Source organism: Alternaria alternata (assembly GCF_001642055.1).
Source record: "Alternaria alternata strain SRC1lrK2f unplaced genomic scaffold CC77scaffold_4, whole genome shotgun sequence".
Classification (NCBI taxonomy): Eukaryota; Fungi; Ascomycota; class Dothideomycetes; order Pleosporales; family Pleosporaceae; genus Alternaria; species Alternaria alternata.
This window is the reverse complement of record NW_017306193.1, coordinates 67,882-93,982: the sequence shown is the minus strand read 5'-3', so window position 1 is coordinate 93,982 and position 26,101 is coordinate 67,882. Positions and strand designations below refer to the sequence as shown.

Below are 26,101 nucleotides of genomic sequence, written 5' to 3'. Positions count from 1 at the left end.
TGCTAGCTACAGAGACTCTATTGATGGAATGATGCTGTTTTCTACGAATGATGCCGCATGTATCCTTCCTGTTCTGTCATCCTCACACTTTTTACGGCCCGACCCAGCGATCCTGACCGACCTTGCATATTGACCCGCGTACTTGGTGATCTATGCATTGCCACGAGGATTGAGCATACCCTGGACAGGCTTGTAGTCCTTGAAATGGCTTTCGGGTTGCTCATGCGCCTCGGAGATTGCTGCGTCACCCACGATAGCCTGTCCAAGAAAGTCTGTATCAAGACCGTGACGATAGGTTTTCTCCCACAGCCTGCGAATGATTGTGGGAGCTTCATTCTCATGGTCTGAGAATGCTCCAGGGATGCTTGTGGAAGACACGTCTGCCATCTCAGTCACACCCGTCATAGGCTGTAAGCTGGATCCCGCTCCGTAGCCCGAGCCATCGTAGAGTCCTGTATGCTGGCCCCAGGTGCTATCGTGCTTCCCCACCTCTGTCGGGCTGTGGAGGTGGCTCTGCACAACCATGGCGTTGCCCTCGTCCAGAGCAATGTCTAGATATGCTGGAAGTTTTCCCGCTGCAAACGCTTTGTCAAGCTTATCATCAGATATAAAAACCATCCTACAAGGTGCATATACGAAGTCAGTGTGTTTCTCAGATGCAATTCATTCAGGAACATTTCGTACCCATTTTCCCGAACGATGGAGCCAAGTTCCGACACTAATATGTCTGCTTGAGGACCAACAAGCTTGAACGGTATCTCATTATCACATTGAGCGTTGTCGTCGCCACCCTCCGAGTCGGAAGCGAGCAGCTTGATCTTGAGTCGACATCTCCCATCTGCTCGACGATAGGTCCTTGCATGATAACCTTTATCGAGTATGACTTTTGCCTGCTTTTCTACCATCTTGTTTACATCTGGTGGATTCAGTGCTTTGTTGGTGGCACTGCCTCGTGTACAAACTTGCTCGTCGTCTGTCTTGTGGGTCGATGAATCTTCCATACGATGTACACCAGACGGTTCTTCACAGGCTGGTGATTGTCGTGGTTCTTCAGTGTTATTGATTTTCGTGAGGGACTCGTCTGGAAGCAGATGGTTGAGCTCTAAATTGTCGTGACTGACAACGGGTTCATCGAGGTAGATTCCAGCACCATGAAGACTATCAGAGACAGCACTCTTTGTTGACGCCGTACTCTTCATCGTTTCTTGATCCTGGTTATATGCTAGGATGGACGTTGGCGAAGGGGGGCTCCCAGTCTGGTCCAACTCCAAGATTCTCTGGATGGGAGCTGGTGAAAGCGGTACAGTCCCAAAAGGAATGAGCGATAAATCGACAGATGATTGCTGATTCCGTTTCTCAGATGTCGGAACAGGCACGGGCGAGGAGTGGTGAACCCTCAAGCTTGAGGTGATAGAGTCTTTGCGGTCGAGATCGAATATTGGTTTGTCAGAGGGTGATTCCTCGAAGTCGAGTACGAGGGATGAATTAAGGCGGTGTTTTGGGGTATAAGGACCCTGTAAAACACAACTTCAGTAGATGTTTCGCCACAATTTGAAGGGACACTTACGTCGGCCGGCGGTGATGCAGGTGTGTCAAGCTGCTTGGTCTTGGTAGGCGACCGCAGACTTCGTAATGAGCTAATGCTGCGCAGCTTTTGCTTTCTCAACGACCCCATTAGACCTTTTCGTACAGGTGATTCGTCACTTGCATCGGGTACGGTGGAGTTTGCTCCTGGTGAATATGGATTCGGAGTCTCATAAATTGGTTCATCGTTTTCATTTCGCTTAGGAGAACGTGAATGAATCCTTGAGATAATTAGCATGGCAGAAACAGGGTAGGAAAGACCGTCGCTCACGGTGCACCGCTCATCCGAGTGAATATATCCGAAACGCTCTTCTTGGCCTGGATGAGGCGATCGAGAGGCATGATGGCTTTTCGTTGCTACCTTGGTTATACACTGTAGGCTCGAGAGTGTGCTGAAGACTACGAAATGGATTGAACGGTTGACGCCACGAGCAAGTACAAGCGTATGGCACTTGAATCCGAGGCTCTTGACCTTAAGCTATGTTTGTTGATATATAGGTCAGCTCCTGCCAAGCTGACTTTACGTGACATTGGCTGGTAGTTTGCAAGAGCATTGTGATGTGTTCGGCAGGATCAACTCGTCAGCAGATTGAGGAAGTAAGAACCGAATCTAGGGATACATAGGATGGCGATGTAACATGCTGAGTTTGATCGCATATCCAGAGATAATCATTGTGTATTGACGTATGGCGTATGTATGTATCGGAACGCTCACCCAATCTCGCTGATGATGAACGCATGTCTTTAGTGAGGCGTGCAAGAATACATGCCGCTGGATCTGAGAAGGCGTGAATGGACAACGCTTGGCTCAAGCGGTGCACGTGATTGGACCAGCCCGTGCACCAGACCCTTGCTTAGCTCCTTCACGTCGCGAACGTTAGCAGTCGTGGAGTGCAAGCGCATCATCAACTTTCAACGCCGCCCTTCACCCAATTTATATTCGAGTATCCGAGTAGGAGTCGCCCATACGTACGCCACACTCATCGTCGCCAGCTTCAGACGCGCCACACCGGCATCGTTCTCGACTAGCCACAATGGCGCGTGGTCGCCCTTCTCGAGCTGCAGCGCGTCGCAGTACGCCTGTTCGCAGCGCAACACCTCAGCAGGACAGTGACGAGGAAATGGTAGATGCACCAGAATCGCGCGCCGACACACCCAAGGAAGAGGAAGAAGATGCCGACTCAGCAGTTCAAGGAAGCGACGAGGAAGCGGCACCCTCTGAGCGCTCGCCCTCTCCAGCAGTCATCCAGCCATTTCCCCGTAAGAAGCGTCTTGGTCGCCCTCCTAAGAACAGGCCACCAGACTGGAACGTTGTCGAACCCGACAACTCCGAAGGCGGTACACCCGTTAAGCGCAAGCGGGGACGGCCGTCAGGCGGAGGTCGAGGACGGCCACCAAAAGGAGGGCCATCGCATACGACGCGCGTCCCAATTGACAAGGAGGGCAACATGATGGATGTAGTCAATGATGAGGTCGACTTACCGGAAGACGAGGAAGGCGAGCAGAAGGTCGACAAACTCGGCAACCTTATGGGCGGACGAGACTACCGTGTGCGCATATTCACTATCAAGGGCAGAGGCGACAGACAGTACATGCTGTCGACAGAACCAGCCCGTTGTTGTGGATTCAGGGATAGTTATCTGTTCTTCACAAAACATATGAAGCTCTACAAAATCATCATCGACGATACCGAGAAGAGGGACTTGATCGACCGCGACATCATCCCACACTCATACAAGGGTCGTGCCATTGGTGTCGTCACAGCCAGATCCGTCTTCCGTGAGTTTGGCGCACGCATCATCATCGGAGGTAAGAGGATCATCGACGATTACTATGTTACTGCAGCAAAGGAAAGCGGCGCAGTCGAAGGGGAAATTGCAGACCCCAACGACAGGCTACCGCCTCCTGGGGAGCCATACAACAAGAACCAATACGTCGCTTGGCATGGTGCCAGTAGTGTGTACCATACTGGTGTGCCTAGTGTGCCAACCGCTAATGGCAAGCCTGTGCCTGGGAAGCGGAAGGTCAACATAACCTCTGCTAACTGGCAGTTCGAGCATGGACGAGCTGCAAGGTAAGCAAAACTTCCCTTTTACTAACCTATAATCAGCAAAGCTAACTTATCCCAGTCGATTCAACTCAAACCTCTCTAAGCTACGGAAAGCAAACCTCACTGGTGTCTACGATCCACACACCAACCTGATGTGCTATCCAAAGGTCACACAACCTACACATGCACGATGGGAAGAGGTCTCAGCCGAAGAAACCGACGTGCCTCCGCTGGTCCGTCGCAAATACCTCGTGGTCGACTCTGTTTTCCAACAGCCCCCTTTCGCCGGGCTAGGTATACCCGGACCCGACGGTGACTTCGTTGATGTTGGCACCAATGGCCTACCAGTCTTGGACGACGAAGACAGGCTAAAAATGAAGCCCGAAGAACTTGAAGCTCTTGAGCAGGTCAAGGCTGAGGAACAAGAGTGGCGTAGTCAATGGGGTGGGGAGACCACTGATGGTGCAAGAGTGAGACCGAAGATAGGCTTTGTGGGCGTCCCGGTTTGAGACATCCAAACCAGACTGGAGTCCAGGAACCTATTTACTCATATGTTGTCTTAGATACCGGTACTGTTTCCAGCACGGCGCGATTTGGCGTACGATATATCAACAGGTCCCGTATTCAAGAAAGAGGATCCAACTAGGTACATCTCGCCATATTGCGATATCTGAATGAAGCGCCGCACGGACACGGCTCCAAGTCATTCATAATACACAGTTTACTGCTCTTTTACATTAATGTCTTGGCCATGATCTTACGACCCTTTGCATCCCGTGCCTTGACAATTCACGTCTATCCGCTGTTCGTTTGGCGCGCTACGTACATGTCGTTGATGAATGGCGACAAGGCCGAGCGCCACGTGCTCCTTGGTCGCAACATACACACTGGCACGATGATAGCTTAGTATAGGATCGTTTAATGCCTTGATTACAACGCTTCCTCTGAATAATGCATCGCCTCTGCACAGGGAGAAAGAGTGCATGGACGAATGTACGGACCAGAAAACATATTCTGAGATAAAACATCTCAATAAGCGGGTCCCTGCCGCGCACTGGAATTATCTCAAAACGTCATTGACACAAGATACTGCCTTTTTTCTTCATGACCAACGCAATACTGCATTCTGGTCGCCACATCAGGGCTGCTGAGTCTCCTTCAGCAGCATACAAATGCTCTCTCGGTGCCTGCGTCTGACGTGTAGATATCGCACCAGCATTCCAAACTACAACCCCATTCTTGATATTGTCGATGTTCTTTCCCCTGGACTGCAATGCATTGCGTCCGACTACTGGTTGAGAACGGATATGAACCTCTATGCTGCTTGTTACATCTAACACCTTTCTAAGTGCTAAATTCCTGTAACAAGATGTCGGAGATGGATCATCTGTAATCGCAATGTGAAGTTCAATTAGTAAACGAAGCTCTGGTGATGATGCTCAGAGTGGACGCATGTTGAGTTGTGCTGATACCTTGTGGTATCACTAGTCTTAGAGACGCTTTTGATAGCCCACTTTCTACATGAGTGCCTTGAATAGTGAGTGGCAGCGCACGTCCAGCAGCGATCTTATTGCTACGAGTCTGGCACCAAATTTGGCTTTGCTTCGGCTCATAACACCATTTCAACAAAGATGCTCGTTTTCTCACAAAGTCGTTCGGGCACTGCCATTGCACGACGTTTGAACAGGCGGCAGCATTCTCGTCACGATGGTGATGTGGTCTTAAGACTGCTGCGTAAGCGGCAACGATTGCTTCGTAGACGTCGTCGTAACGTTCCCCTATCCTTTATTGGATCACCACGCACCAGCTCTACCAGCATCGGCCCGCACTGACATGTTGTTCTGCGAAGAAGAGGGCACATCTGGTCCGCTGGAGTATTGGTAAGAGCCACATGCTCTCCTGAGAAGCCCGTTAGAGGATAGCCGGTAGGCGGCAGTATTACTGATGTAGATCTTGTGTACTGAGTCAAGAATTTCGGTGGTAAGATCTAGATCGCTGTATTGTAGGCGGCTCCGATGCGATAGGTCCGAATTCTGGTGCCTGAAACGGTGACGAGTCGGTTGGTGGAGCAGAGTGCGATGCCCACGACAAAGAACGCATGAGACGCTAGCCCACTGTTACGCACGCCATCTTTATTCAAGACCAAATTCGTGCGCAATCAGTCCATTGCGTGGCGGCTGCGGAAGACAGGATGACAAGAGAACGATAAGGCAAAAGTAATTTCGGTACCGCAGGATTATGAGAGCTGATCAATGAACCACCGGCTTGTTATTTTCTTACTACCGGAGAGCCCCCGTCTCACATGCTCGTAAAGCTTGAGTGGAAACTCGCATAAACTCACCAGGGACCCTTTGCTCCAAAAGAGCCGGAGGCAAAGGGACTCGTGTGACGCTTCGGTTTTGAGCAGCAATAAAGGAAGGAAGCTAAGGCTAAGCTTCTATGCGGCTTCCCTGGTGTTTCCACGAACAAAGGAAGTTTACCCCAGGTTGCGCAAATCTTCCGGCAATAGGCCGCACTATGGAAGTCACGATAGATTGCAAGGTTGTGTGGGGATATGAAGATGTGTGGGTGGAATAGTTAGCGACCCGGCAAAATAGATTGGAACTATGGGGTGCAGATGCTTCGAGAAGGAACGGCTTCGGACCTTCATCTACGCCAGCCGTGCCTGAAGTATACGAGCATATTGAGGGCAATAATTGGGGGGTGTGCGTGACTGTGAAGTTGATCCGGAGGGGACTGGATGCAGCGCGGCGTTGGGGCGTATTGGGTTTGGCTGACGGCATCTTACGACATGCTACATTGAACTTGTTTCGTGTCGCCACTGAGGTGCACCGAGTGATACAGGTGGGTCGAGCACGAGAAGGCTAATACCAGCTCGTGCTACGCCTCGATTGCACGTCGGAGTTGGATAAGCCCGTTTACGCCTCCCTCAGAAGCAAGAGAGACGGAAGCCTGGGACAGCGGCCCCGTCGTCTGGTGGTGGTAGAAGCGGCACATGCAAGCAGGAATCAAGTCCGGCAGGTTGTAGGACGAAGACTGCAACGGCGGTCCCCTGACTTGGGTAGTGAAACGACGGGGCGGGCGGCTGAGTTCCTGAGTTCCTAGCGTAGGGGGGCGTGTATCGGAGGGTGGGCTCAATTAGCGTAGCCCCGATGCGGGCAAGCGCACTAGGGGTCCATGGCTGCGCTTGGCAGCTGCCTATTAAAGTGTCCGTGAATGCCACCTGTCCTCTTCGCCGCACAGCCCGGGTCCTAGTGATAATCACCCACTATGCCCACTCATAGCCCCGTCAACTGTCGACTTCACCATGGCTCAGTACACCTTCGATTCTAGTCTATTTTCCCAGACCATGAACAATTCGGCCATGACTTCCACGCCTCTCCCCCCACCATCCGTTGAGGCCATGCCTACTACCATCAAGATGGAGATGATTGAGAACTACGACCACTCACCCTCACCCGCACATCACTCGTCCAACTCGTCGGAAGCATCACACACACCTGCACCCGAGAGCAATGGCTCCAAGCCCGTGAAGAAGCGCAAGTCGTGGGGCCAGGTGCTCCCCGAACCCAAAACCAGCCTACCCCCACGGAAGCGGGCCAAGACCGAGGACGAGAAGGAGCAACGGCGGATAGAACGCGTAAAGCGCAACCGCCTCGCCGCCCACAACTCGCGCGAACGCAAACGACAAGAATACGAGGTTCTACAGACCGAGAAGGACGAGCTCGAGGCCAACATGCAGGCCTACAAACAAAAGATGGCCGAGATGGAGGCCGAGCTTAGATATTACCGCTCCAAGTACCCTGGCGAAGCACCCCAACAGGTCTTCGACCTAGCTACACCACCCAGCGACACCTTCGACACCATCTGCCCCGCGCAGATCCCAACATCCTTCCCCAGCCCTCCCGAGTCCATGGACTCGATGGACTCACCCCGTGACTCATCCTGTCAACCCGAGACACCCCCGTCAAGCTTTGAGGCTTCTCCCGAATTCGACTCGACACAATATCCTGCCGCGATATTGTGCGACCTGCCGTGTCAGTCGACTTCGGGAACCTCTCTACGGGCGATCTGGGCCTACCTTTCTCTGTTCAACCTTACGCTCCAGTCGATGAGAAGTCTGTCGTCATGGAAAACTTCTTCGACTTCGAGCCCTTCCCAAAGTGCAGTCCAACAACGACTGCACCAATGGAGCCCGCTTTTAGCATGGTCGACTCTTCTTCAGGCGATGTCTTCGGTCCAACACCCTTCGACCACAGCTCTTTCTCAAACTCTTATGCCTTTCTTGACGGCTTTGATGCAAAGTTCAACGACTTGCAGAGTGCCTCTGGCGCAACTTCGGTTAGCGACGAGGCCCTCGCAGCGGGACAACTTTAGCACTATCGCTGTCGCGAAATCCACCAAGGGGGCGAAGAAGCAAGCTGAGTTGGTGGATGGTGGCTGTGGTTCACGACTGATGAGGTCTTCTAGGCCTAAGCAATTGGGTAGGCGTAAGGTGCGATCATTGAGGTTAACGGGGGCACTGGGTTGGGAAAACATGGGGTGTGGCATCACTACCGGGCGTGGGACGGCGTTCTGAGCGTGTACACTCTTGTAGCAACAGTTTCGTTTAGACTTGGTAACCTTTCTGGATATTGTTTCCTTGATGGGACATATGGCGGACAAGATACACCAAGGGCTGGTGCCTTTATCTGGCCAAATACCATGATCTACTATTCATTTACCCTTCTTCCTTTGCATCGTGATGTCTTCTCATTGACTTGGATGCTCGACCTTCTCCATGTGCTTTTTGTTGAGTACCCACTGCCACTCCAGTGTGTCACCGATTCTCCACGATTCTCCCCCCTTCCAACGCTAACCATCCCACCTCCACTTCGGACTCCGGCTCAGCTGAGGCGAGACACACTTCGCATGCAGGCTGACGCCAACAACCTCCACTCAAACTACCAGCCCAGTTGACACCAACTTATTCTAGGTCGTCTGATGACGTGACCAGGCACTCGTGAAAGTCTATTCATAGGCTGCTGCGGAATTCAAACATCCGCAATACGAAGCAGTCGTAAACTTGTACTGCTCAGCTCATCCGTGTCGGGACCCATACAAGGGAATCGGTCTTTGCAATGTGCGCGGGGCTTATCAGTTTTCGCTTAACCACATGAAAAGACCGGCCTGAATTGCTCAACACCATTTTGGCGTCGCAGGGCATTGCATGCAAAACAACAGTACACCGCACGACATGTACACCGCTTTGCCCCACAAACACCGGATCTAGAACATATTGCTTTAGGATGGCATTTTACATTTGTTGCTTTCATTCGTTACAGTCGTAGCTATCTGGGCCCTTGCATGCGCAATGCAATGCAACGCAACTACCGATGTCACTCGGAGTCCGTCGTACTGTAGATGTTACTCCTTTGCCTGCTAGCCAGCCATATCTATCGGCTGTGGCAACATGCCCTTGCATGCATCGGAATTTCTTCCTAGATTCCGAGCTTTGCACTACCCTGATAGCTTATTTGGTGACCTGCTTATTTGGTGGCCTGGTCGACGGGGGCAGGCTTGTTTGAGTCGGCAGCTGCTTTGCCTTGGCCGGTGTGGCCTGCCTTTGGTGCGTCGCCGGCGCCAGAGGCGTTCATGCCTTCGATAGCTATCTCATGTTAGTATTTGCTTTCCTCTCAAAACATTCCTTTTCCTTCTTTGCTGTCATTTGAGGAGCAGGAGCAACGAAGAGGGGTAGGTGGGGCAAACGAGTCGTACCTTCGCCCTTCTCAATCTCTGGCATGGGAGCGACATTGTTCTTTGTGTGCTGGAGAGTTGCCTGCCATATGGTCAGAGCCGAGCTTTTCGTAAGAAGTTGTAGCAGACGAGGGTACTTACGTCTCCAGAAGCACCGTGAACTGCGTCCTGGCCGGCCTCAATGGGGCCGTTGTCTGAAGATCCGTCTCCGTTGCGAGGCATGATGAAATGTAAGTATGAATTGGGTGGTGTGATAGTCTGATGGGATTTTAGGGAAGAGGAGTGGAAGATGTGTTGATATGAGGGGTAGAAGTTCCTGTCGTGTTCAATTTCTATCATCTCGATGATGTATTTTGCTGTGATGTCATGGTGGAGAAGGGGTACCTGCAGAGCGGGTCATGCTCACGTACAACACTGTTACTAACGATCATCACGAATTCTATCTTATTTCATACTTATGTAATTCAGTCGAGCGCCTGACTTCTTCTAGTCTTTCTTGTGCTGTGATCTTTGGTCAATTACAAGTTGGCGAATCGAGGAGGCGTGTCGTGGCATCCTGAGAAGCTTTTAATTCGACGATGCGATGGAGAAAGATATACATAATATCCATCTGGGGCTTTCCAATCCCTTTTGGTATCATTGACTATCAATCATGACCGAGGATATGCAATGGCAGTGAAAAGACAACCTGAAAATTCAATCTGCATGCCGCTTTTGTTAGAGTCCCAGCGTCAGCTGTGAACAAGAGTATATACATCATGCTAAACTAAGTGCACATGTGAAAGACTCATCGCGCACTTCGAACCCATCCTACTACACCGACACTGTATCCCACTAATCCGCCCACCCTTTCGCGTCCTCTCTTCGCCTCCTCCTGCCACTTCCTTAGCTCGCCTACTAGGTCAGAGTCTTTGACAACAATATCTCCATGGAGTCGCAGAAATACGCTCATCCAAGCTTGTACAAGCTCGTAGTCTCGGCCTTCTTGGAGTCTCGCGGTCAACGCTTCGATAAACGTTCGCAGCTCTGTGTATGGCTCCGTTGTATCAAGAGTGCGAATTGCAATATCCGCTGCCGAAGGCGGGAGTGAAGAGAGGTGAGTTAGGAGAGGAGTGTAGTCAGCGGTTTCGGTCGCATGTACAAGGTGACGGCTGAAGACATCAGTAGATGTGGCGGCGCTAGAGCGCGAAGCAAGCGCAGAGCTGGAGATGCGAGACTTCGGATCTTGATCGAGTGGCGCGAGAGCATTGTCTTCTGCTCCCGAAACCTGGTTTTGACCAAGTGACGGGAGGAAGAAGGGGGCCTTTTCTGGCGCTTTCGGAGCCTCTTTGGGCTTGTTGCGGGCACGGATAACGTCAAGGTGTAAGAGGGTTTGCCAGCGGGACTTTGGAACCAAGCTCAGTGTTGTGATCTTGTCGCTGAGTTGGTCCATGACCGGAACGGTAACTTCATCCTGATCCTCATCCTCTGCCTGCTCTTCGGTGGCAGCTTCAATGATAGCGACACCGCCTTCGCCAGATGCTGTTGGCGCGCTGACCTCGGCAATGTCGTCCTCTGTTATTTGACGGGTTGATACATGCGTGAAGAGTGTTCGGTTTGTCCAGATATGCACACCTACTTCGCCGTCTAGGCCGGTGGCAAGGAACTCACCCGAAGGTGAGAATGCCACGGTGTTGCACTTTTTGGGCAGCTTCATAGCATCAATGAGATGGCCGGTTGGTAAGTCCCAAACTCTGACGGTGGAGTCTGAGGCAGCAGAAATGATCCATCGGCCGTCACTCGAAAAGGTGTAATCGAGGGTTTGCAGTGCAACATGGGATTGGGATGCCCATAATTCTCGAATGAGTTTCTTGGTTGTGATGTCCAATACGCGGATCGAGCCATCGTCACAGCTTAGTGCTATCAGATCACTGTTCCGGTGGTAGCGCAGACCATTGATCTTCGTCATAGGGTACCAATCAATCTCGTGAAGTAGGATGCCCGTAGCAAAATCCCAGAACTACAATATGCGTCAGTCGCTGGTGGATGAGAAAGACGGACGTTTGACTTACCTTGACTTTGCCATCGTCGGAACAACTTAAAAGCGTGCGATTGAGAGCGTCTACAGCGAGACCAGTGATGGCTCCTTTGTGCTTGCCTTCTCCCTTTGCAAACTTCCGAGGTGCATCATCCGCAAACTCTAGAGCCTCTTCGGCCTGTAATTGTCGAAGTTTGTGCTGTTTTGCTTCCACTGGAGTGAGTCGAGCTGGGAACCTGCGTCGGAATTGGCCAGATTGAAGGTTGTACATATCAATGGAGCCACCTGCAGATCCGATCACGGCAAACGTGCCGCAAGACGAGATTGCAACACTCTTGACTTCTGTACCATCGCCTGTGTCGAAAGCCCATCGGCCGGCCCGTTTACGGCCCCAGAACCAGGTTCTTGCAGTCTTGTCACCAGCGTGCCCTGTGACGATGCTCTCCCATCCAGTCATGTTAACTTCTATAGCTTTCTTATCCTGCCCCTTGACCTTGGATGAGTTATTCCATATACCCGCTACGCCAGGCATCGCACCCATGCCACCGTCGCGATTGAGAGAACAAGCCATGCAGGTGATTGCTGGAGCTTTCAAATCTTCCAACTTGACATGATGTTTGGACGCCTCGGAATTTCCATTGAGCAGCCCCATCTTCTTTGCTTTCCTCTGGATAGCACCCTGGCTAAGCTCTGTGCTTTGTCCATCTCGTCGCAAGCTCCAGCCCCAGAGACTTCGGTCTTTGCTAGCGCTGAGAAGCCATTTGCCGACATCATCAGAGCCGTCCGAGTTGGAAGGAAGGAAGCGGAGAGTTGAGACTGGTGCAGCATGACCGCCGCGAGAATGCAGAATGCGCGGTAGGGGTGAGAAGGGTGTTTCGTCAAAAATCCAGCTCTTCAACGAGTTGTCCAAGCCACTCGATACAATGACCGCCTGCCCCGCGAGGAATTCAATCTTACTGATACCACCACCGACACCTCCGCTCGCAGATGGAGGCGGCCCATGAGCCCCTCGGAGGGTACCAGTTTTACGACCACCTTTGTTGAGGTCCCAGAAGGTGATGTCGCCGCTTTCATGACTAGCTGTTGCCATGACACCGTCTTCGCGACCATCGTCGCCGGCACCCAGTCCGTCGGTCCTGAAGGAGATGGAAGTCACTGAGGGTTTCCGCGAGCCACCCGTGTTCAGGCGCATGATCTCTTTGTCTGCACGGATATCGTGTATCGTGATTGGACCTGATTGGTATGCGATAGCGAGGAGCGACAAAGCGGGCGTCGGCTGTAGTGCAGTTACAGCGCCAAAGTCTGCTGCTGGTGGGAGGAGTGTGTAAAGCAGCTTTCCGGTGCTGATGTTCCAAATCTCAACAGACCCATCGGCTCGGCCCACGAATATCTTGTTCAAGTAGGTAGGCATGTTGCAGATGCAGCCAGAGAGCGCACTGGAAGAGGCGCCCTGTAGGGTCGTGTAGTGCTCCAAGGTAGCTGTCCTCCAGATCTCGATTTCGGTCTTGCCACATCCTACAATCCATTCTCCCAGGACTACTAGCCTTGTGATGCGCTGTATGCCGCCGCGTGGTAGCTCCAACTCTGCAGTCTTTTTTCCGCGCTGAAACACCCACACGCCAGCCTGGGTTTTCGACTTGGGACTTGACCAGGCTGCAAATACGACCTTCTTCCATGCCACAGTCGCAGTGATATCCTCGGGTGTCTGCGGTCGAGTTATAAAGACAAGGTTGAGTCCGCGCTTGAGATCGTAGGTTTGGAGAGAGCGGCCGACGGAGGTTGTGATTTGGAAGGTAGTCTTGCCGAGGGGAAGTGTAGTAAAGGGAACGCCTGTAGGCGACACTAGACCAACAGTCTGCCATGGAGTCAGCGGTGCGCAAGTATGTGATGGCGTCGTTGGAGCTTACTCGGAACGGCGCAAATATCTTAGACTGGCGGACCAGCGACGCAGAGCTCGTTTCGCCATTGCTCTGTGTCTTCTGGCGTTTAGTCACGGGACCACTGCCGGTACTTTCCTGTACCTTTGGACCTGCCATGTTATGTGTGTTTTGGGGAAGAAGGACTAGAGCGCATGCATGGACTGGTGTTCTCGCAACCTCGGACGGCGCGACCAAAAATTTGGGAAATGAGATTAGATCAGATTGAGATTAGATTAGATAAGATCGACGCCAAGTGATCGACCCAGCGTCAGGGTCCGTTTCCCGCTATGCATAGCACAAATGGCAGTAGTAGGCTTCGACGCAACCTCGCCATCCTTCTTCCAATGTACAGCGCACGTATGCATCTGTAGCAACGTGCCCTTGACCATTGAACACTTGTGGGAAACATTTCGACCTGTATCTACAATGTCTCAAGGCATCAGTACGTGCTCTCCAAGCATGCCAGAAGCCTAGCTACAAGTCACGCCGGGCGAGACCCGTTCCGATGTGATGTGCAACACGTGGCGCACATGTAGACTCGCTGCAGCCCGAGAGTGGACATCTAGAGCTCGAAACGGCACAGCATATGCATGCGGCGCACAAGTCTGTCCATTGAGATCATGGGGTTGGACCATGCTGCCAAGTTGCGCTGAGTGACGTACCGTCTGTGAATTGCTGTTTCGAATTCCTTCTTGCCTAGAGAATCATCTTCTACTGCGCACCCGAAGACATGAGGAAGCCGTGAGGATACTGTCGCCGAACGTCGATTGTGCCAGCCATCTCGCGACCCTGTCCAATTAACCCCGCGACGCACGGGTCCAAGGCGTGGTAGCATGGAGCAGTCACTCTCCCGTACAGTGAGTTCTGAGAGCACACGGTCATGGCAACAACTCTCGAGTGCGAGCGGCGCATCAGCAGCAGGTCGCAAGGCAAGATCGAGCGAACCCGAGACTGGCGGAGACAACGTAGAGCGTCCCAGTGTGTCAGTCCCTTCGCTTGGTCGCGCGGCGATTCGACAGAGCCTGCCCGCGCGCCGCCCCTCCAAGGCATCGGATAGCAGTCTCTTTGAGTATTTTGGACATGCCTGGTCTGGCTCTGCTGTCGACGACTCGGATCAAGCGACGCCAACGCTAGAGAGCACCCGGGGAAGTCTTGCAAGCGCCCCAGTAAATCCTCTGCTGCTGCCGGATTCCTTCCGACATGCGCGAGCTGACGTCGGCACTGCAGCAGCGACAGAGTCGAAGCGACTGTCCATCTCCTCGTTTGTGTCTGCCATCTCCAATCGGGGCTACAGTTGGAGTGGAAAAAGTTCGGTAGCGGGCTCTGAACCGGAAGGTACGTACGTCATGGGCCGACACGGCCTCGTAGCTTTTTCACATGCACATGGCGGCCATTGACTGACCCACCCACTCTGCACAGCAAGGATGGAGAACCCACACGGCACCACGACGGCCACCTCGTCGCTGTCCGTCACTACCTCGAGCCAGAATGGCAGTCTCGGCACAAAAGCCTCGCCTACGCAATTGCTGTTTCCCCAAGACCAAGCCGCCAGCAATCAGTCCGCGAGCCCCAGCGCCGCCCCAGTCCACCCCGCGTCTCCCCACACCAGCCAGCCGCCTCTGTCAACCCAGCCCCGTCGCTCACGCAGCCGGACGGCCCAGAGGCGCATCAGCGGAAGCACGGCTACGAGCAGCAGCCCGGCTAGCCGAGAAATGAGGGAGAAGAAGCCGACAAAAGGCATCATTGGCGTATGCGCACTCGAGTCCAAAGCTCGCAGTAAGCCTGCGCGCAACATCTTTGGCAAGTTGGTCGACGAGTTCGAGGTCAAGATCTTTGGCGACAAGATCATCCTCGACGAAGCCGTGGAGAACTGGCCAGTGTGCGACTTCCTCATCTCCTTCTTCTCCGATGGCTTCCCCCTGGACAAGGCCATTGCCTACACCCGACTGCGCAAGCCCTTCTGCGTAAACGACCTGCCCATGCAACAGGTGCTGTGGGATCGCCGCCTGTGTCTTGGTATACTGGACAAGCTCAGCGTTCCTACGCCAAAGCGCATCGACGTCAGTCGAGATGGCGGACCGAAGCTACCGTCGGCTGAATTCGCCAAAGCCTTGTACGAGAGGACAGGTCTGAAGCTGGAAGGACCTGAAGACGGCACTGGTGGAGGCTTCCAGGCTCCGAAGAACATTGAACTCATCGACGATAACAACACCATCCGCGTTGATGGCGTTACCCTCACAAAGCCATTCGTAGAGAAGCCAGTGAGTGGTGAAGACCACAACATCCACATCTACTTCCACAAGAAGGATGGCGGCGGGGGCCGCAGATTGTTCAGGAAGATCAACAACAAGAGCTCGGAAAAGGATGAAACTCTCGACGTACCGAGGGCCATACTCGAACCAACAGGCAGTTACATTTACGAGCAATTTCTGCAAGTGGAGAATTCTGAAGACGTCAAAGCCTATACCGTTGGACCAAACTTCTGCCATGCCGAGACAAGAAAGTCACCAGTAGTTGATGGTCTTGTTAAGCGCAACCCTAGCGGCAAGGAAGTCCGATATGTCACGAAACTGAGCGAGTCAGAGGCCGCTATTGCAGCAAAGATTTCAGAAGGATTTGGCCAGCGGGTGTGCGGATTTGATCTGCTCCGCACTGGAGACCAGAGCTACGTTATCGATGTCAATGGGTGGAGCTTTGTGAAGGACAACGGCGATTATTACGACAAGGCGGCCAACATCCTAAAAGACATGTTCCTGAAAGAGATCGCGCGGAAACAACGCAAAGATGCCGCTCAACATGCTGCTGCGGACGCACAAGCTGGTACAGACATTCCTGGAAAGGGTGCTTCAAACCATCGTAAGACTCTTGGGAAACTTTTCAAGAGTCCCAGCATGTCGAGAATGGGAAATCATGCGCACAACCTCCATCATATGCGGCAATCCAACACTATGCCCTCGTCACCCGACACATCACTCAGTTCTACCCCTATCGCATCCTCACCTAGTTTCGAAAAACCCAATCCTGCTACAGTTCTGAGCCCAACAGCCTTTACTTCTACTTCAACACCAGATGGCCCGGCGTCCGAGCCTGATATCACACTTCCGTCTGCGTTCGAAGAAGACGATCTGGAACTCGAACCAGAAAGGTCAATGTCAGAAGATCATCTAGAGGTACCCCCTCCAGCAACGGCGGCGCAGTGGAAGCTCAAAGGTGTTGTGTCTGTCATTCGACATGCGGATCGCACTCCGAAGCAGAAGTTCAAGTACACTTTCCATTCCAAGCCATTCGTCGATCTACTCAAAGGTCACCAGGCAGAAGTGCTACTGATTGGAGAGGTAGCATTGCAAAGTGTGAGCGATGCCGTCAAGTTGGCTATGGACGAAGGCCTGGAAGACTCCAAGAAGCTGCGTGAGCTGCAATTGTATCTGAATAAGAAGGGCGCTTGGCCTGGAACAAAAGTGCAGATCAAGCCTATGTTCCGGAAGCGAAGAAAGGAAGAGCTGCTACCAGGAGAGACTTTACCCGAAGAAACTCCTGAGGCACAAAAGCCTGAGCCAACTGCTGATGCCAAGGAGACGACCGAGGCTACTGGCGAAGAAGGCGGACCCGAGCCACTTAAGAACAGGAGTGACTCCATGTCTGGTGTTACCTTGTCTCGTATCACCGCGCAAGATAACAACATGGTACTGGACAAACTACAACTGATTATTAAGTGGGGAGGTGAACCTACTCACTCCGCTCGACACCAAACACAGGACATGGGTGCGAACTTCCGCAACGACCTCTTGTTGATGAATCGCGATGTATTAGACGATGTTCATATCTTCAGCAGCTCGGAGCGACGAGTGACCACCAGTGCACAGATATTTGGAGCGTCATTCCTGGAAAAGGAACAATACCAATCTGAGCACATCTCAGTTCGCAAGGATCTTCTAGACGACTCGAACGCGGCAAAGGATGTCATGGACAAGGTCAAGAAGAAGCTCAAGACTTTGCTACGCGCGGGCGACAAAGCTCCACCTCAGTTCGCGTGGCCGAAAGATGTACCAGAGCCCTACATTGTCGTTCGGCAAGTGGTGGATCTGATGAAGTTCCATCAGCGCGTTATGAACCACAACTTCAAGAAGATCGAATCCGAAGCGATCTCGTCGCTAGCTGCACTAGCATCTCCACCAGGCGGGGCACAATCGTCAGGGCAATCCCAGTACACCAATGTTAACCACATTCAATCGCGCTGGTGCTGTAATGAAGGCCCTGAACTTTTCAAAGAACGGTGGGAGAAGTTGTTCAAGGAGTTTGGAGACGCTGATAAAGTCGACCCAAGCAAAATATCTGAGCTTTACGACACGATGAAGTTCGACGCCCTACACAACCGCGCCTTCCTTGAATGGGTATTTACGCCCGATGCCAGCTTTGTCGATGAAGACTCAGTTGCGGACGGGTCAAAGCAGACTACGCCTGACAACAGTTCCGGGAAGTCGATACCAGTTGGCCCGAGTCCATCAGAAGCTCAGTTGAAGGCGGAGGCGAAGGAGAAAGAACAGAGCACGGAAAAGACCCATGAGCGCGGTAGCCTGTCCCATCGCATGGGTTTCAGGCGCAAGTCTGAGCTTACCGTCAAAGCTCCTGCGCCCCCATCGTATGTACACGAGTCGTACTTCAAGCTGTATTCTGGTCTCGGGACCGCGACGTCCAAGGCACAGACTGATGCGCGACTTGTCAAGTTACGTGAGATGTACCACCTCTGCAAGGTCTTGTTCGACTACATCGGACCACAGGAATACGGCATCGAGAGCGAGGAGAAGCTAGAGATTGGCCTACTTACATCGCTTCCACTACTCAAAGAGATTGTTGGAGACCTGGAAGAGCTCCAGGCGTCCGACATGCCGAAGAGCTTCTTCTACTTCACCAAGGAATCACACATCTACACATTGCTCAACTGCATTCTGGAGGGCGGTATCAAGACCAAGATCGAACGCAATGCTATTCCAGAGCTCGATTACTTGTCGCAGATAAATTTCGAGCTCTACGAGTCGGAGAATGCTAGTATCGATGATAAGCCGCACACCTTCAACTATAGTATTCGCATCACGTTATCGCCAGGCTGTCATGCCTTCGCTCCACTTGATGTGTAAGTCACGCTTTCTGCCTTATATACCTCGGTAGCTACTAACGTGAATAGACAATTGGACTCACGCCATATGATTGGCTTCGCGCCTCGTCGCAGCCTCACTCTCCACCAAGATTGGAAAGAAGTCCTCGAGACTCTTCGCGCAAAGTTCCATACGTAAGTGTCTCTCATAGCTATCAAATGCTTCAGAAGCTTGCACTAACGATTTCCAGCGTCAAACTCCCGAAATCCTTCGTCGCCATCGACCTCAGCGAAAAGGTTCCTGAGGCTTTCGAGCGTAGCACCAACGGGAATGGGAAAGAGCACAACATGACCGAGAGTGAAGAGCGAGGTCGATCAGACGAGCGAGATGAAGACGCGTCACACATACCTATTGCAAATGAGAAGGGCGAAATAATAAGCCCAGGAGAGATTGTAAGTCCGGAACGCTTGGCGCTTGATAAGGAAATCAGTCCAACGGGCTTACCGCCGCCGGCGCTAGACGTAGAGACGGAGTAAGAAGAAGATGAGGCATTATTGATAGGTTGGGCGAGTCTCCTAGTATCAACAAATTCTTATTAATTGGTCGGGATCTGGCGAGGCAGCCTATTACCGTTTACCAAAACCACTCCAAGCTCCTCATTGTCCAAGGCGCCTAGTCCTCACACTCTAAGCAGTTTCATGAATCTTTTTTTTGTTTGTGAGGCAGTTAGTACAGTATCGAGATGGCTGGAGTAAGTTGCTCTTTTCTGCCTGATTTATTGCTGAATCCTTCATGACATATCGGAAATCGCACTTGCGATACGAGAAATTGCGACTGCAAAGACACAGAAGGCAAATATTGGCCCGATTGGCTTATCTCAGATAATTTGCCCAACTTTGTGCCGCTGTAGCCGCGTTTGCTGCAGCAATTGCGCCAGCAGCATCACCCTTAGGGCTGTCCAATCCAATCTCAAAACCATCGTAACCGCAACCGGTCGGCGCTCCTGGCTCAGAACCGTCTAAGCCAGGGACGAACTGCCAATAAAGCTTCATTGTACATTAGCATGCCTTTTTCCGAATATGTACAGCTCTCATGCTTACCCAAGGAACTCCAGCATCATTGAATATTTGGGCCTGAGTGTCGAAAGAATCCTGGAAGTCAGTCGAAACGCCCCACTCTTCCATCATGATGTTCTTTCCTGCAGCTCTTGCTCCGCTCAAAACTTCCTTGTCGCCGGTAATGTAGTAGGCCCAGTCGGATGCCTTACTCATGTATCCATGCATACTGATGATGTCGATTGCATCGCATTGCATGGCCTTCTCCAGCGTATTGAACTCGTGGTCACAGCAATAGTGAGATCCGCCAATACCGCCTGTGGCGATCTTGATATTAGACGATCCAAGTGCATTACGCATCACTCCAGCACGACCACATAGCCAGTCATCCGGGTCATTGTTGTTCAACTTGTCGAGCTGTTTGATCAGAGGCTCGTTCTGGAGGTCGAAAGCCATAATCACCTGATTCAGGCTTTTCCAGGCTTCGCCAAAGTTTGGCGACTGGTAGTTGAGGATCTTTTCTAGTCGCTTGTCGTAGTCTGCTTTGGCTTCGGTCGATGAATAGAAGGTAGATGCATCGGTATATTTTTGGCAGTACGCATCACAGGCTACATCACCAGTTAGTGAGTTGGCGTTATGAGGAGATATGATAGCTTTCATCCCGTTGTCGTGGAGAAGCTTCAGCGTAGCGTCCAATTCAGCTAACACAGTGGTATCAAATACGCCAACGGAGGTTTCGAGCGGCGGCATGGAATTGGTGATCGTGCTTCCTTTCAAGCACCCTTCATCAATGTTTGTTACTATACACCGATCGTTAGCATCCGATTCACTATTTCCTCCAGTCTGCCTATGCAGATATTCATCAAGGCTTTGAAGGAGGTTTTGGTTGTACATAGACGTCGTATCATTGTGGGATAAATCATCAGGACTTTGCTCACCCCATAGCCTTATGACCTTCGCCCCCCATCCAGCAAGTGTCTCGATGTATGTCTTTTGCTCGGAAGCAGACAGCGCATGAAGAAAGTACTCGTTACTTCCTGCAAAGGATGTCGATGTTTGTCTCCGCGTTGGTACGAAACCCTCGACTGCTGTTACCACTAACCCGACAAGGACGGCAAAGACCGTACGGCCGCGCATATTGCAGGTGTTGGTCAGTTCACCCGAGTAGGGTTATAAAAAGAAGAAACAGATGCTATTTACAGCAGTGCTCAATAACGGCACTCGCAGTCACCATGAGAAGGCTTTTATACGCCATAAAGGCCATTCAAGTCAACCTTGCTGGTGTCGCAGATAACCTAATACGTCTGTACCTATGGTAAGAAGTATGGGGCTAGCCTTCCTAGCCATATTGGCTCTCAAGCCACTTAAATCATCGATCGACTATTTATGTATCACCGAGAATCTCCGGGTAGCCCAGTCTGATTCTGTCAGCTGCTTGTGATAGAGTGGTGCGAAAGCACTTGTTTAGATATTCCGCAGTACCGTGCATGCAGCCTTGCAGGCGCCTCCGCACCATCCCACTCACCTCAATTGGCTCAACAAGCAGCCCAAATATCGATGGCTTTGAACTCGCCAAACCTGGTAAACGCTGGACATTAATAAGAACGCCAGAGCCTTATCCGTCACTATCAGACCACCAGCGTCCCTCGCCCGGCGTTGTACATGCAGCACATTTTCTCAGCCTTGCCCATATGTTGAGGCCAAATCCCATTTATCTGCGCATGGGGGCCAATAGGAGTTCAGCTCTGCCGATTCAGGTATGCGCATGCAGGTGTGCTTGCTATCACAGCAACAAATCCGCTTCTGAAGAATGAAGAACGGGAGGGTTTGACGCACATTGTTCGAGTCTGCCCTGCCTACAAAACGCATCGGCTCGATTCCGACTTAGCATTTTCCGCATCTCTTTCGATAGCCTCTCCGGTGCGAAGAAGGTTCTCATCTTTTTACTCGGCAAAAGAAAAGATACGCTAACAGACAATATAATGTTCGGAATAAGAATCGTTTTCGCTCTTGCTCTTGTTCTAGCCTTGGCCAACATCGTGGCTACCAGCGGACCGACGAGTATCTTTATCGATCAAATTGACGAATATGCTCTCCTGGCAACATGTGCAGAGCTCGAGTTATCGACCATTGTGCGGGATATGAAGTACGGATGTGGAGATGGTGGCGACGGTGCGTTCCAGTCGTTTACTTGTTGTGAGTTCCCATCATAGGATACGACATGCGTGTGAGACATGGTCTAACCTTGTATCTATCCCCTTTTTAGTCTGTTATGAGAGCTCTGCCAAGTTCTCCAGCATGATTGGTGTTCATGTCGCCACCGAATGTCCTGACGATCCTTCACAGAACACGACTGCATTAGGTGTTTTCAGTAGTTATTGCGAGATTGGAGGGTCTAAATTGGCCGAGATTACTGGTGAGTAATGAGGTGTTTCTGACTTGGAGGGTGACGAACTAACATGATGATGAGCTGCTACAACATCCATACCATCGACAACATCATTACTGTCATCTACGTTTGCTTCTCCAGCATCGACGCCACGGTCAGCAACATCTACCCCCACAACACCGGTATCATCACCTCAGCCAACGGAAGCGACCGAGCAGGCTTCTACTCCTAAGAACAACCGCACGGTTGCCATAGCCGCAGGCGTTGCCGTTCCGGTCGTCGTCCTAGCCTCAGCTTCTGTGGCCTTCTTTTTGTTCCGTCGTCATAAGAACAAGAAGCAGCACAGTAGATTCGATGTTTACGAAGTAGACGCCTCCACGGTGGACGCATCAAAGGCAGGTACATGTCATGAGGTCAGCGACAAAGGGCAAATCGCAGCAGAGATGCCGAACCCGGATCCCCAGGAGTTAGATGGTGAGAGTAGAGGGACATGAGATCGATCCAGTGTTTTGGTAATAAAAGGTCCTTCGAGTTCGGGCTAAGACAGTCAGTATAGTTCTGGGCGGGCTTGGGTCTGTAGAGATACTCTGCCAAAATATAACGAATTAGACGCCCCAAAAGCTGGAATGTTCAAAAAGGTGTTTCGACATCATAGACGTAAAGGTATTTGGAGGGACTTTGGGGGATTTGCCACAGGATGCATAATGGCCATGCAAATCCACTCGAAGTATTCTGCCATTCCGATCGGTACTATCCACCACATCGGAGAAGCATCGCGGGAGCAGGGCTGTGACTACGTGTACCGACGTTGCGTTTACGCGAACAACGGACGGATCGGTCAATCGCTGTCCGCTCGAATCGTAGCGAAGATAGCACGGCAAGTTATTAGCGAAGTGGAGATCTTAGTCCACGTCATCTCTTGACCGAGTCGATTAGAGTCGTTCCTTCGCGTATCAGCCACATGACCATGCTAGGTCTGACCAAGCTCTTGCCATTTTGTTGTGAGTTGTGGTAAGCCAGTTTCCAGATGCTCCATCCAGCTCGTCGATGCTTCATGACTGCCACCAACTCTGCTAAATTCGTACGAGTGGAAAGGGATGCCATTTTCAGAAGGGCTGGGCCTCCTTTCATCCAGTCCTATAAGCTCCCCAGACAGCTAGGGAAAGCCGCATAAGTATCCTTGTTCGACCATTGTAGAATGCGGTTCCGCAAAGATGATCCTTCGGGCCGGATGGCAGCGTGTGTATGCTCCGTAGATGCGCATGCTGGAGACAGCCAAATTCCCATCGACTACTAAAATGGCTAGGCGGCGATCGGATCGTCAAACTTAGTTTGTCTCATGTGACACGAAGTAGTACATAGCAATCGTCCTAGAAGCCTGCATGCATACGATTTTGAACACGAGTTATTGACGCAGCGGGTATTTGTATATTAGATAGTGCCCGTTGAGAATGATCTGGGGAAGCATTGCTGTTGCAAACGCATCCGTATGAGCGACAAGATCGTCATTGTGTCTCTTGATAGGAAAGAATCTCGAGCAGGTTGACAGTCGTTGTATCGGAAATGCTGGAAACGGCAAGCCGGAGTGTCGCTCGGCACCATCTTCGCCTCGATAGAACGGTGTTATGCGGGGTACCGGGGTAGATCCAGCTACCCCGCAAACTAGACGTTCGGAGAGCAACCGTCACGGTCGCATGTGTGTGCGTGGCGTAACCACGGAGTGTTTCCGCATCCAGGCACATCCAGATTGTCAGTCTCATGTCCTAACCCGTGACATATCCGACCCCTTTACACGTCCGGCCAGATGGGATACTAGAGAAGATCGACAGAGTCTCGAAAGATGATTCGAGTATAGCGGCATCCATGGACGAAACACAATTCGCCCTGGTTGTCGGGCACAAAATCGTTGCAGGATCGCGAGTAGCGTGACGATCATGCAGGATTCGCGTGGGAGGGGTATCTTGTAGGTCAACGTATATAAAGATAGCGCGTCGCCCATACCGTGCCCATCAGTGAGATCGACAGCACCCTTTGATTTCTCAATCTTCCCTCTTTTCAAAAACTCTATCTTCACGATGGTCCACTTCCGGACAGATATTGGCGCGACGAATGAAGCGGCGGATCCAAATAACGAGAACTATGCAAAAGAGCTCGAGACTGATGTGTTGATCGTAGGTGCTGGCTTCGGCGGCATCTACCTAATGCACAAGCTTCGCCAACAGGGTTTCAAATGCAAGATTATGGAGGCTGGTACCAACATTGGTGGTATATGGCATTGGAACTGCTATCCTGGAGCTCGAGTCGATTCTCAGGTTCCTATCTATGAGTACAGCATGCCTGAGATCTGGCAGGTAAGCCGGATATTTGACCAATCTCCTTTTGTCAAGACTGACATTTGTTTGTTAGGATTGGAACTGGTCGTGCAGATATCCCGGTACGGAAGAGCTCCAAAAGTACTTTGACCACGTCGAGAGAAAGTTGGATATTAAGAAGGATTGCGCATTCAACACCAGGGTTGTCGGCGCACAATTCGACAAGCCTTCGTCGAAGTGGGTGGTGAAGACAGAAGACGGTCGCACAGCGCGCTGCAAATATTTCCTCTTGGCCCTAGGTTTCGCGGCAAAGCGCCACTTTCCCGATTGGCCAGGTATGGACAAATTCGAGGGAGAGATCCATCACAGCTCATTCTGGCCTGCATCTGGAGTAGATGTCACGGGCAAGCGTGTTGCCGTCATTGGAACTGGGTCGACCGGTGTCCAAATCGCCCAAGAGACTTCGAAAACGGCCGCAAGTATAACGCAATTCGTTCGAACGCCGAACCTTTGCCTGCCTATGCAGCAAAAGCCTCTGACCAAAGAGGAGCAGGACAAGCGGAAACAAGGAGAATATCAGGAGATCTTCAAGAGAAGGCTGACAACGTTCGCTGGCTTCCAGTACGATTACATTGAGAAGAACACATTTGACGACTCGCCTGAGGAGCGCGAAGCGTTCTACGAGAAGATGTGGGAGAACGGTGGTTTTGAGTTCTGGCTGGTAAGATACACACGTCAAGCTCGGATGTCGGTAGAAACTTACATATCTGCAGGCAAACTACAAGGACTTGTTATTTGATAACAAGGCCAATCGCGAAGCCTACAACTTCTGGGCCAAAAAGACGCGTGCCCGGATAACAGATCCAGAGAAGCGTGAGATTCTTGCGCCTCTGGAGCCCCCGCACGCATTTGGCACCAAGCGACCAAGTCTGGAACAAAACTATTATGAGATGCTCGACAAGCCCGAGAACAAGGTTGTCGATGTGAACAAGAATCCGATCAAGGAAGTTACAGAGAAGGGCATTGTGCTATCCGACGGTACGCTTCACGAGTTTGATGTCATCGCCCTCGCAACCGGCTTCGACTCAGTGACTGGTGGAATGAAGAACATGGGACTTAAGGATGTTGACGGTGTTGAACTGTCTGAAAAATGGAAAAACGGTACTTACTCGTACCTGGGTATGAGTTTGAGCGGGTTCCCGTAAGTTGCCAAACACAGCCAGCTTATTGGAGATACTGACTGGATCGTAGCAACTGCTTCTTCCTCTATGGCGCCCAGGGTCCGACGGCGTTTTCCAACGGACCCACGTGCGTTGAGGTCCAGGGAGACTGGATCGTGGATGCCATGGTTAAGCTCCGAGAGCAAGGTATCAACTACTGCGACGCCACACACGAAGCAGAGAAGGAATGGCGAGAGAAAATCACCGAGCTTTCCGATAAGACACTATTCCCGCAGACCAAGTCGTGGTACATGGGCGACAACATTCCTGGCAAGCTTCGAGAGCAGTTGAACTTTGCGGGCGGGTTCCCATTGTACAGTGAGATGACGCGGAGTGTGCTGGATAAGGGCTTTGAGGGTTTCGTTACTGCGTAGATATCCATTGCCGAGGAATAGGGCTATTATCTGTTGTAATTAACTATATTCATCTTTCTGTTATGCAGCTCTACAATCTCTTGTTCCAGTGTGCAAGAAGAAGAAGCTGAGATTATACAATTGTAGTCCTTCTCGTTGGAGACCATGGTTCCGTCTGGGTATAGCTTGCATGAGGAGGATGGTCCGCGCGTGGGGGTATGCGAGGTCATGTCCGGCGTAGTGGGAGGAGAGGGGTAGGCTTGTTGGTGGCCGCGGAGGAGCGGTGGTGGGCGGATGACGATCGGTGTCACATGGAATTTGCGCCGACCGACGTCACGACCCACGCTTGCAACCTGGCTGAGGTCGAGCATCG

The 26,101-nt window shown here is 51.7% G+C and overlaps 9 protein-coding genes across 9 annotated transcripts; 5 read left to right on the top strand and 4 right to left on the bottom strand.

Moving 5' to 3' along the window:
* Positions 1-58: 58 nt before the first annotated feature.
* Positions 59-753, bottom strand: CC77DRAFT_1017226 (hypothetical protein). The gene is made up of 2 exons (XM_018524362.1): positions 685-753; positions 59-619 (listed from the first exon to the last, which is right to left on the bottom strand). The coding sequence occupies exon 2, from the start codon at positions 523-525 to the stop codon at positions 151-153; it is 375 nt and encodes a 124-aa protein (XP_018388998.1). The 5' UTR covers positions 526-619; positions 685-753; the 3' UTR covers positions 59-150.
* A 1,712-nt stretch (positions 754-2,465) lies between these two features.
* Positions 2,466-4,267, top strand: CC77DRAFT_612443 (nuclear localization protein). The gene is made up of 2 exons (XM_018532447.1): positions 2,466-3,658; positions 3,714-4,267. The coding sequence occupies exons 1-2, from the start codon at positions 2,619-2,621 to the stop codon at positions 4,141-4,143; spliced, it is 1,470 nt and encodes a 489-aa protein (XP_018388997.1). The 5' UTR covers positions 2,466-2,618; the 3' UTR covers positions 4,144-4,267.
* A 2,614-nt stretch (positions 4,268-6,881) lies between these two features.
* Positions 6,882-8,378, top strand: CC77DRAFT_1091787 (hypothetical protein). Its single transcript, XM_018529590.1, has 2 exons — positions 6,882-7,671; positions 7,743-8,378. The coding sequence occupies exons 1-2, from the start codon at positions 6,942-6,944 to the stop codon at positions 8,009-8,011; spliced, it is 999 nt and encodes a 332-aa protein (XP_018388996.1). The 5' UTR covers positions 6,882-6,941; the 3' UTR covers positions 8,012-8,378.
* A 518-nt stretch (positions 8,379-8,896) lies between these two features.
* Positions 8,897-9,676, bottom strand: CC77DRAFT_1017223 (hypothetical protein). Its single transcript, XM_018524361.1, has 3 exons — positions 9,512-9,676; positions 9,392-9,452; positions 8,897-9,281 (listed from the first exon to the last, which is right to left on the bottom strand). The coding sequence occupies exons 1-3, from the start codon at positions 9,590-9,592 to the stop codon at positions 9,163-9,165; spliced, it is 261 nt and encodes an 86-aa protein (XP_018388995.1). The 5' UTR covers positions 9,593-9,676; the 3' UTR covers positions 8,897-9,162.
* Positions 9,677-10,028: 352 nt separating this feature from the next.
* CC77DRAFT_1091785 (Utp21-domain-containing protein) lies at positions 10,029-13,495 on the bottom strand. The gene is made up of 3 exons (XM_018529589.1): positions 13,295-13,495; positions 11,422-13,242; positions 10,029-11,369 (listed from the first exon to the last, which is right to left on the bottom strand). The coding sequence occupies exons 1-3, from the start codon at positions 13,421-13,423 to the stop codon at positions 10,158-10,160; spliced, it is 3,162 nt and encodes a 1,053-aa protein (XP_018388994.1). The 5' UTR covers positions 13,424-13,495; the 3' UTR covers positions 10,029-10,157.
* Positions 13,496-13,949: 454 nt separating this feature from the next.
* CC77DRAFT_982321 (hypothetical protein) lies at positions 13,950-19,232 on the top strand. The gene is made up of 4 exons (XM_018536112.1): positions 13,950-14,633; positions 14,712-18,437; positions 18,489-18,593; positions 18,650-19,232. Exons 1-4 carry the CDS (start codon positions 14,140-14,142, stop codon positions 18,933-18,935), a joined length of 4,611 nt encoding a protein of 1,536 aa, XP_018388993.1. The 5' UTR covers positions 13,950-14,139; the 3' UTR covers positions 18,936-19,232.
* A 39-nt stretch (positions 19,233-19,271) lies between these two features.
* Positions 19,272-20,591, bottom strand: CC77DRAFT_928746 (beta-1,3-mannanase; the record flags this gene model as incomplete). The annotated part of the gene is made up of 3 exons (XM_018534073.1): positions 19,272-19,445; positions 19,500-20,254; positions 20,393-20,591. 3 exons carry the CDS (start codon positions 20,589-20,591, stop codon positions 19,272-19,274), a joined length of 1,128 nt encoding a protein of 375 aa, XP_018388992.1.
* Positions 20,592-21,352: 761 nt separating this feature from the next.
* Positions 21,353-22,284, top strand: CC77DRAFT_612854 (hypothetical protein). Its single transcript, XM_018532449.1, has 3 exons — positions 21,353-21,650; positions 21,721-21,857; positions 21,913-22,284. The coding sequence occupies exons 1-3, from the start codon at positions 21,437-21,439 to the stop codon at positions 22,096-22,098; spliced, it is 537 nt and encodes a 178-aa protein (XP_018388991.1). The 5' UTR covers positions 21,353-21,436; the 3' UTR covers positions 22,099-22,284.
* A 1,355-nt stretch (positions 22,285-23,639) lies between these two features.
* Positions 23,640-25,818, top strand: CC77DRAFT_956146 (cyclopentanone 1,2-monooxygenase). Its single transcript, XM_018535498.1, has 4 exons — positions 23,640-24,194; positions 24,250-24,876; positions 24,929-25,356; positions 25,407-25,818. The coding sequence occupies exons 1-4, from the start codon at positions 23,919-23,921 to the stop codon at positions 25,747-25,749; spliced, it is 1,674 nt and encodes a 557-aa protein (XP_018388990.1). The 5' UTR covers positions 23,640-23,918; the 3' UTR covers positions 25,750-25,818.
* Positions 25,819-26,101: the final 283 nt, after the last annotated feature.

Bases quoted from the DNA above. Each gene is read 5' to 3' on its own strand.
- CC77DRAFT_1017226 (XM_018524362.1), bottom strand. From the start codon at position 525: ATGGTTGTGCAGAGCCACCTCCACAGCCCGACAGAGGTGGGGAAGCAC.
- CC77DRAFT_612443 (XM_018532447.1), top strand. From the start codon at position 2,619: ATGGCGCGTGGTCGCCCTTCTCGAGCTGCAGCGCGTCGCAGTACGCCT. The intron at 3,659-3,713 runs GTAAGCAAAACT...AACTTATCCCAG, and splicing joins GAGCATGGACGAGCTGCAAG to TCGATTCAACTCAAACCTCT.
- CC77DRAFT_1091787 (XM_018529590.1), top strand. From the start codon at position 6,942: ATGGCTCAGTACACCTTCGATTCTAGTCTATTTTCCCAGACCATGAAC. The intron at 7,672-7,742 runs GTCAGTCGACTT...CTTACGCTCCAG, and splicing joins GATATTGTGCGACCTGCCGT to TCGATGAGAAGTCTGTCGTC.
- CC77DRAFT_1017223 (XM_018524361.1), bottom strand. From the start codon at position 9,592: ATGCCTCGCAACGGAGACGGATCTTCAGACAACGGCCCCATTGAGGCC. The intron at 9,453-9,511 runs GTAAGTACCCTC...ACCATATGGCAG, and splicing joins TTCACGGTGCTTCTGGAGAC to GCAACTCTCCAGCACACAAA. The intron at 9,282-9,391 runs GTACGACTCGTT...AACATGAGATAG, and splicing joins AGAGATTGAGAAGGGCGAAG to CTATCGAAGGCATGAACGCC.
- CC77DRAFT_1091785 (XM_018529589.1), bottom strand. From the start codon at position 13,423: ATGGCAGGTCCAAAGGTACAGGAAAGTACCGGCAGTGGTCCCGTGACT. The intron at 13,243-13,294 runs GTAAGCTCCAAC...ACTCCATGGCAG, and splicing joins AGATATTTGCGCCGTTCCGA to ACTGTTGGTCTAGTGTCGCC. The intron at 11,370-11,421 runs GTAAGTCAAACG...CGCATATTGTAG, and splicing joins CCGACGATGGCAAAGTCAAG to TTCTGGGATTTTGCTACGGG.
- CC77DRAFT_982321 (XM_018536112.1), top strand. From the start codon at position 14,140: ATGGAGCAGTCACTCTCCCGTACAGTGAGTTCTGAGAGCACACGGTCA. The intron at 18,438-18,488 runs GTAAGTCACGCT...TAACGTGAATAG, and splicing joins GCCTTCGCTCCACTTGATGT to ACAATTGGACTCACGCCATA. The intron at 18,594-18,649 runs GTAAGTGTCTCT...AACGATTTCCAG, and splicing joins CTTCGCGCAAAGTTCCATAC to CGTCAAACTCCCGAAATCCT.
- CC77DRAFT_612854 (XM_018532449.1), top strand. From the start codon at position 21,437: ATGTTCGGAATAAGAATCGTTTTCGCTCTTGCTCTTGTTCTAGCCTTG. The intron at 21,651-21,720 runs GTGAGTTCCCAT...TCCCCTTTTTAG, and splicing joins GTTCCAGTCGTTTACTTGTT to TCTGTTATGAGAGCTCTGCC. The intron at 21,858-21,912 runs GCCGAGATTACT...GTGACGAACTAA, and splicing joins AGATTGGAGGGTCTAAATTG to CATGATGATGAGCTGCTACA.
- CC77DRAFT_956146 (XM_018535498.1), top strand. From the start codon at position 23,919: ATGGTCCACTTCCGGACAGATATTGGCGCGACGAATGAAGCGGCGGAT. The intron at 24,195-24,249 runs GTAAGCCGGATA...TTTGTTTGTTAG, and splicing joins GCATGCCTGAGATCTGGCAG to GATTGGAACTGGTCGTGCAG. The intron at 25,357-25,406 runs GTAAGTTGCCAA...ACTGGATCGTAG, and splicing joins ATGAGTTTGAGCGGGTTCCC to CAACTGCTTCTTCCTCTATG.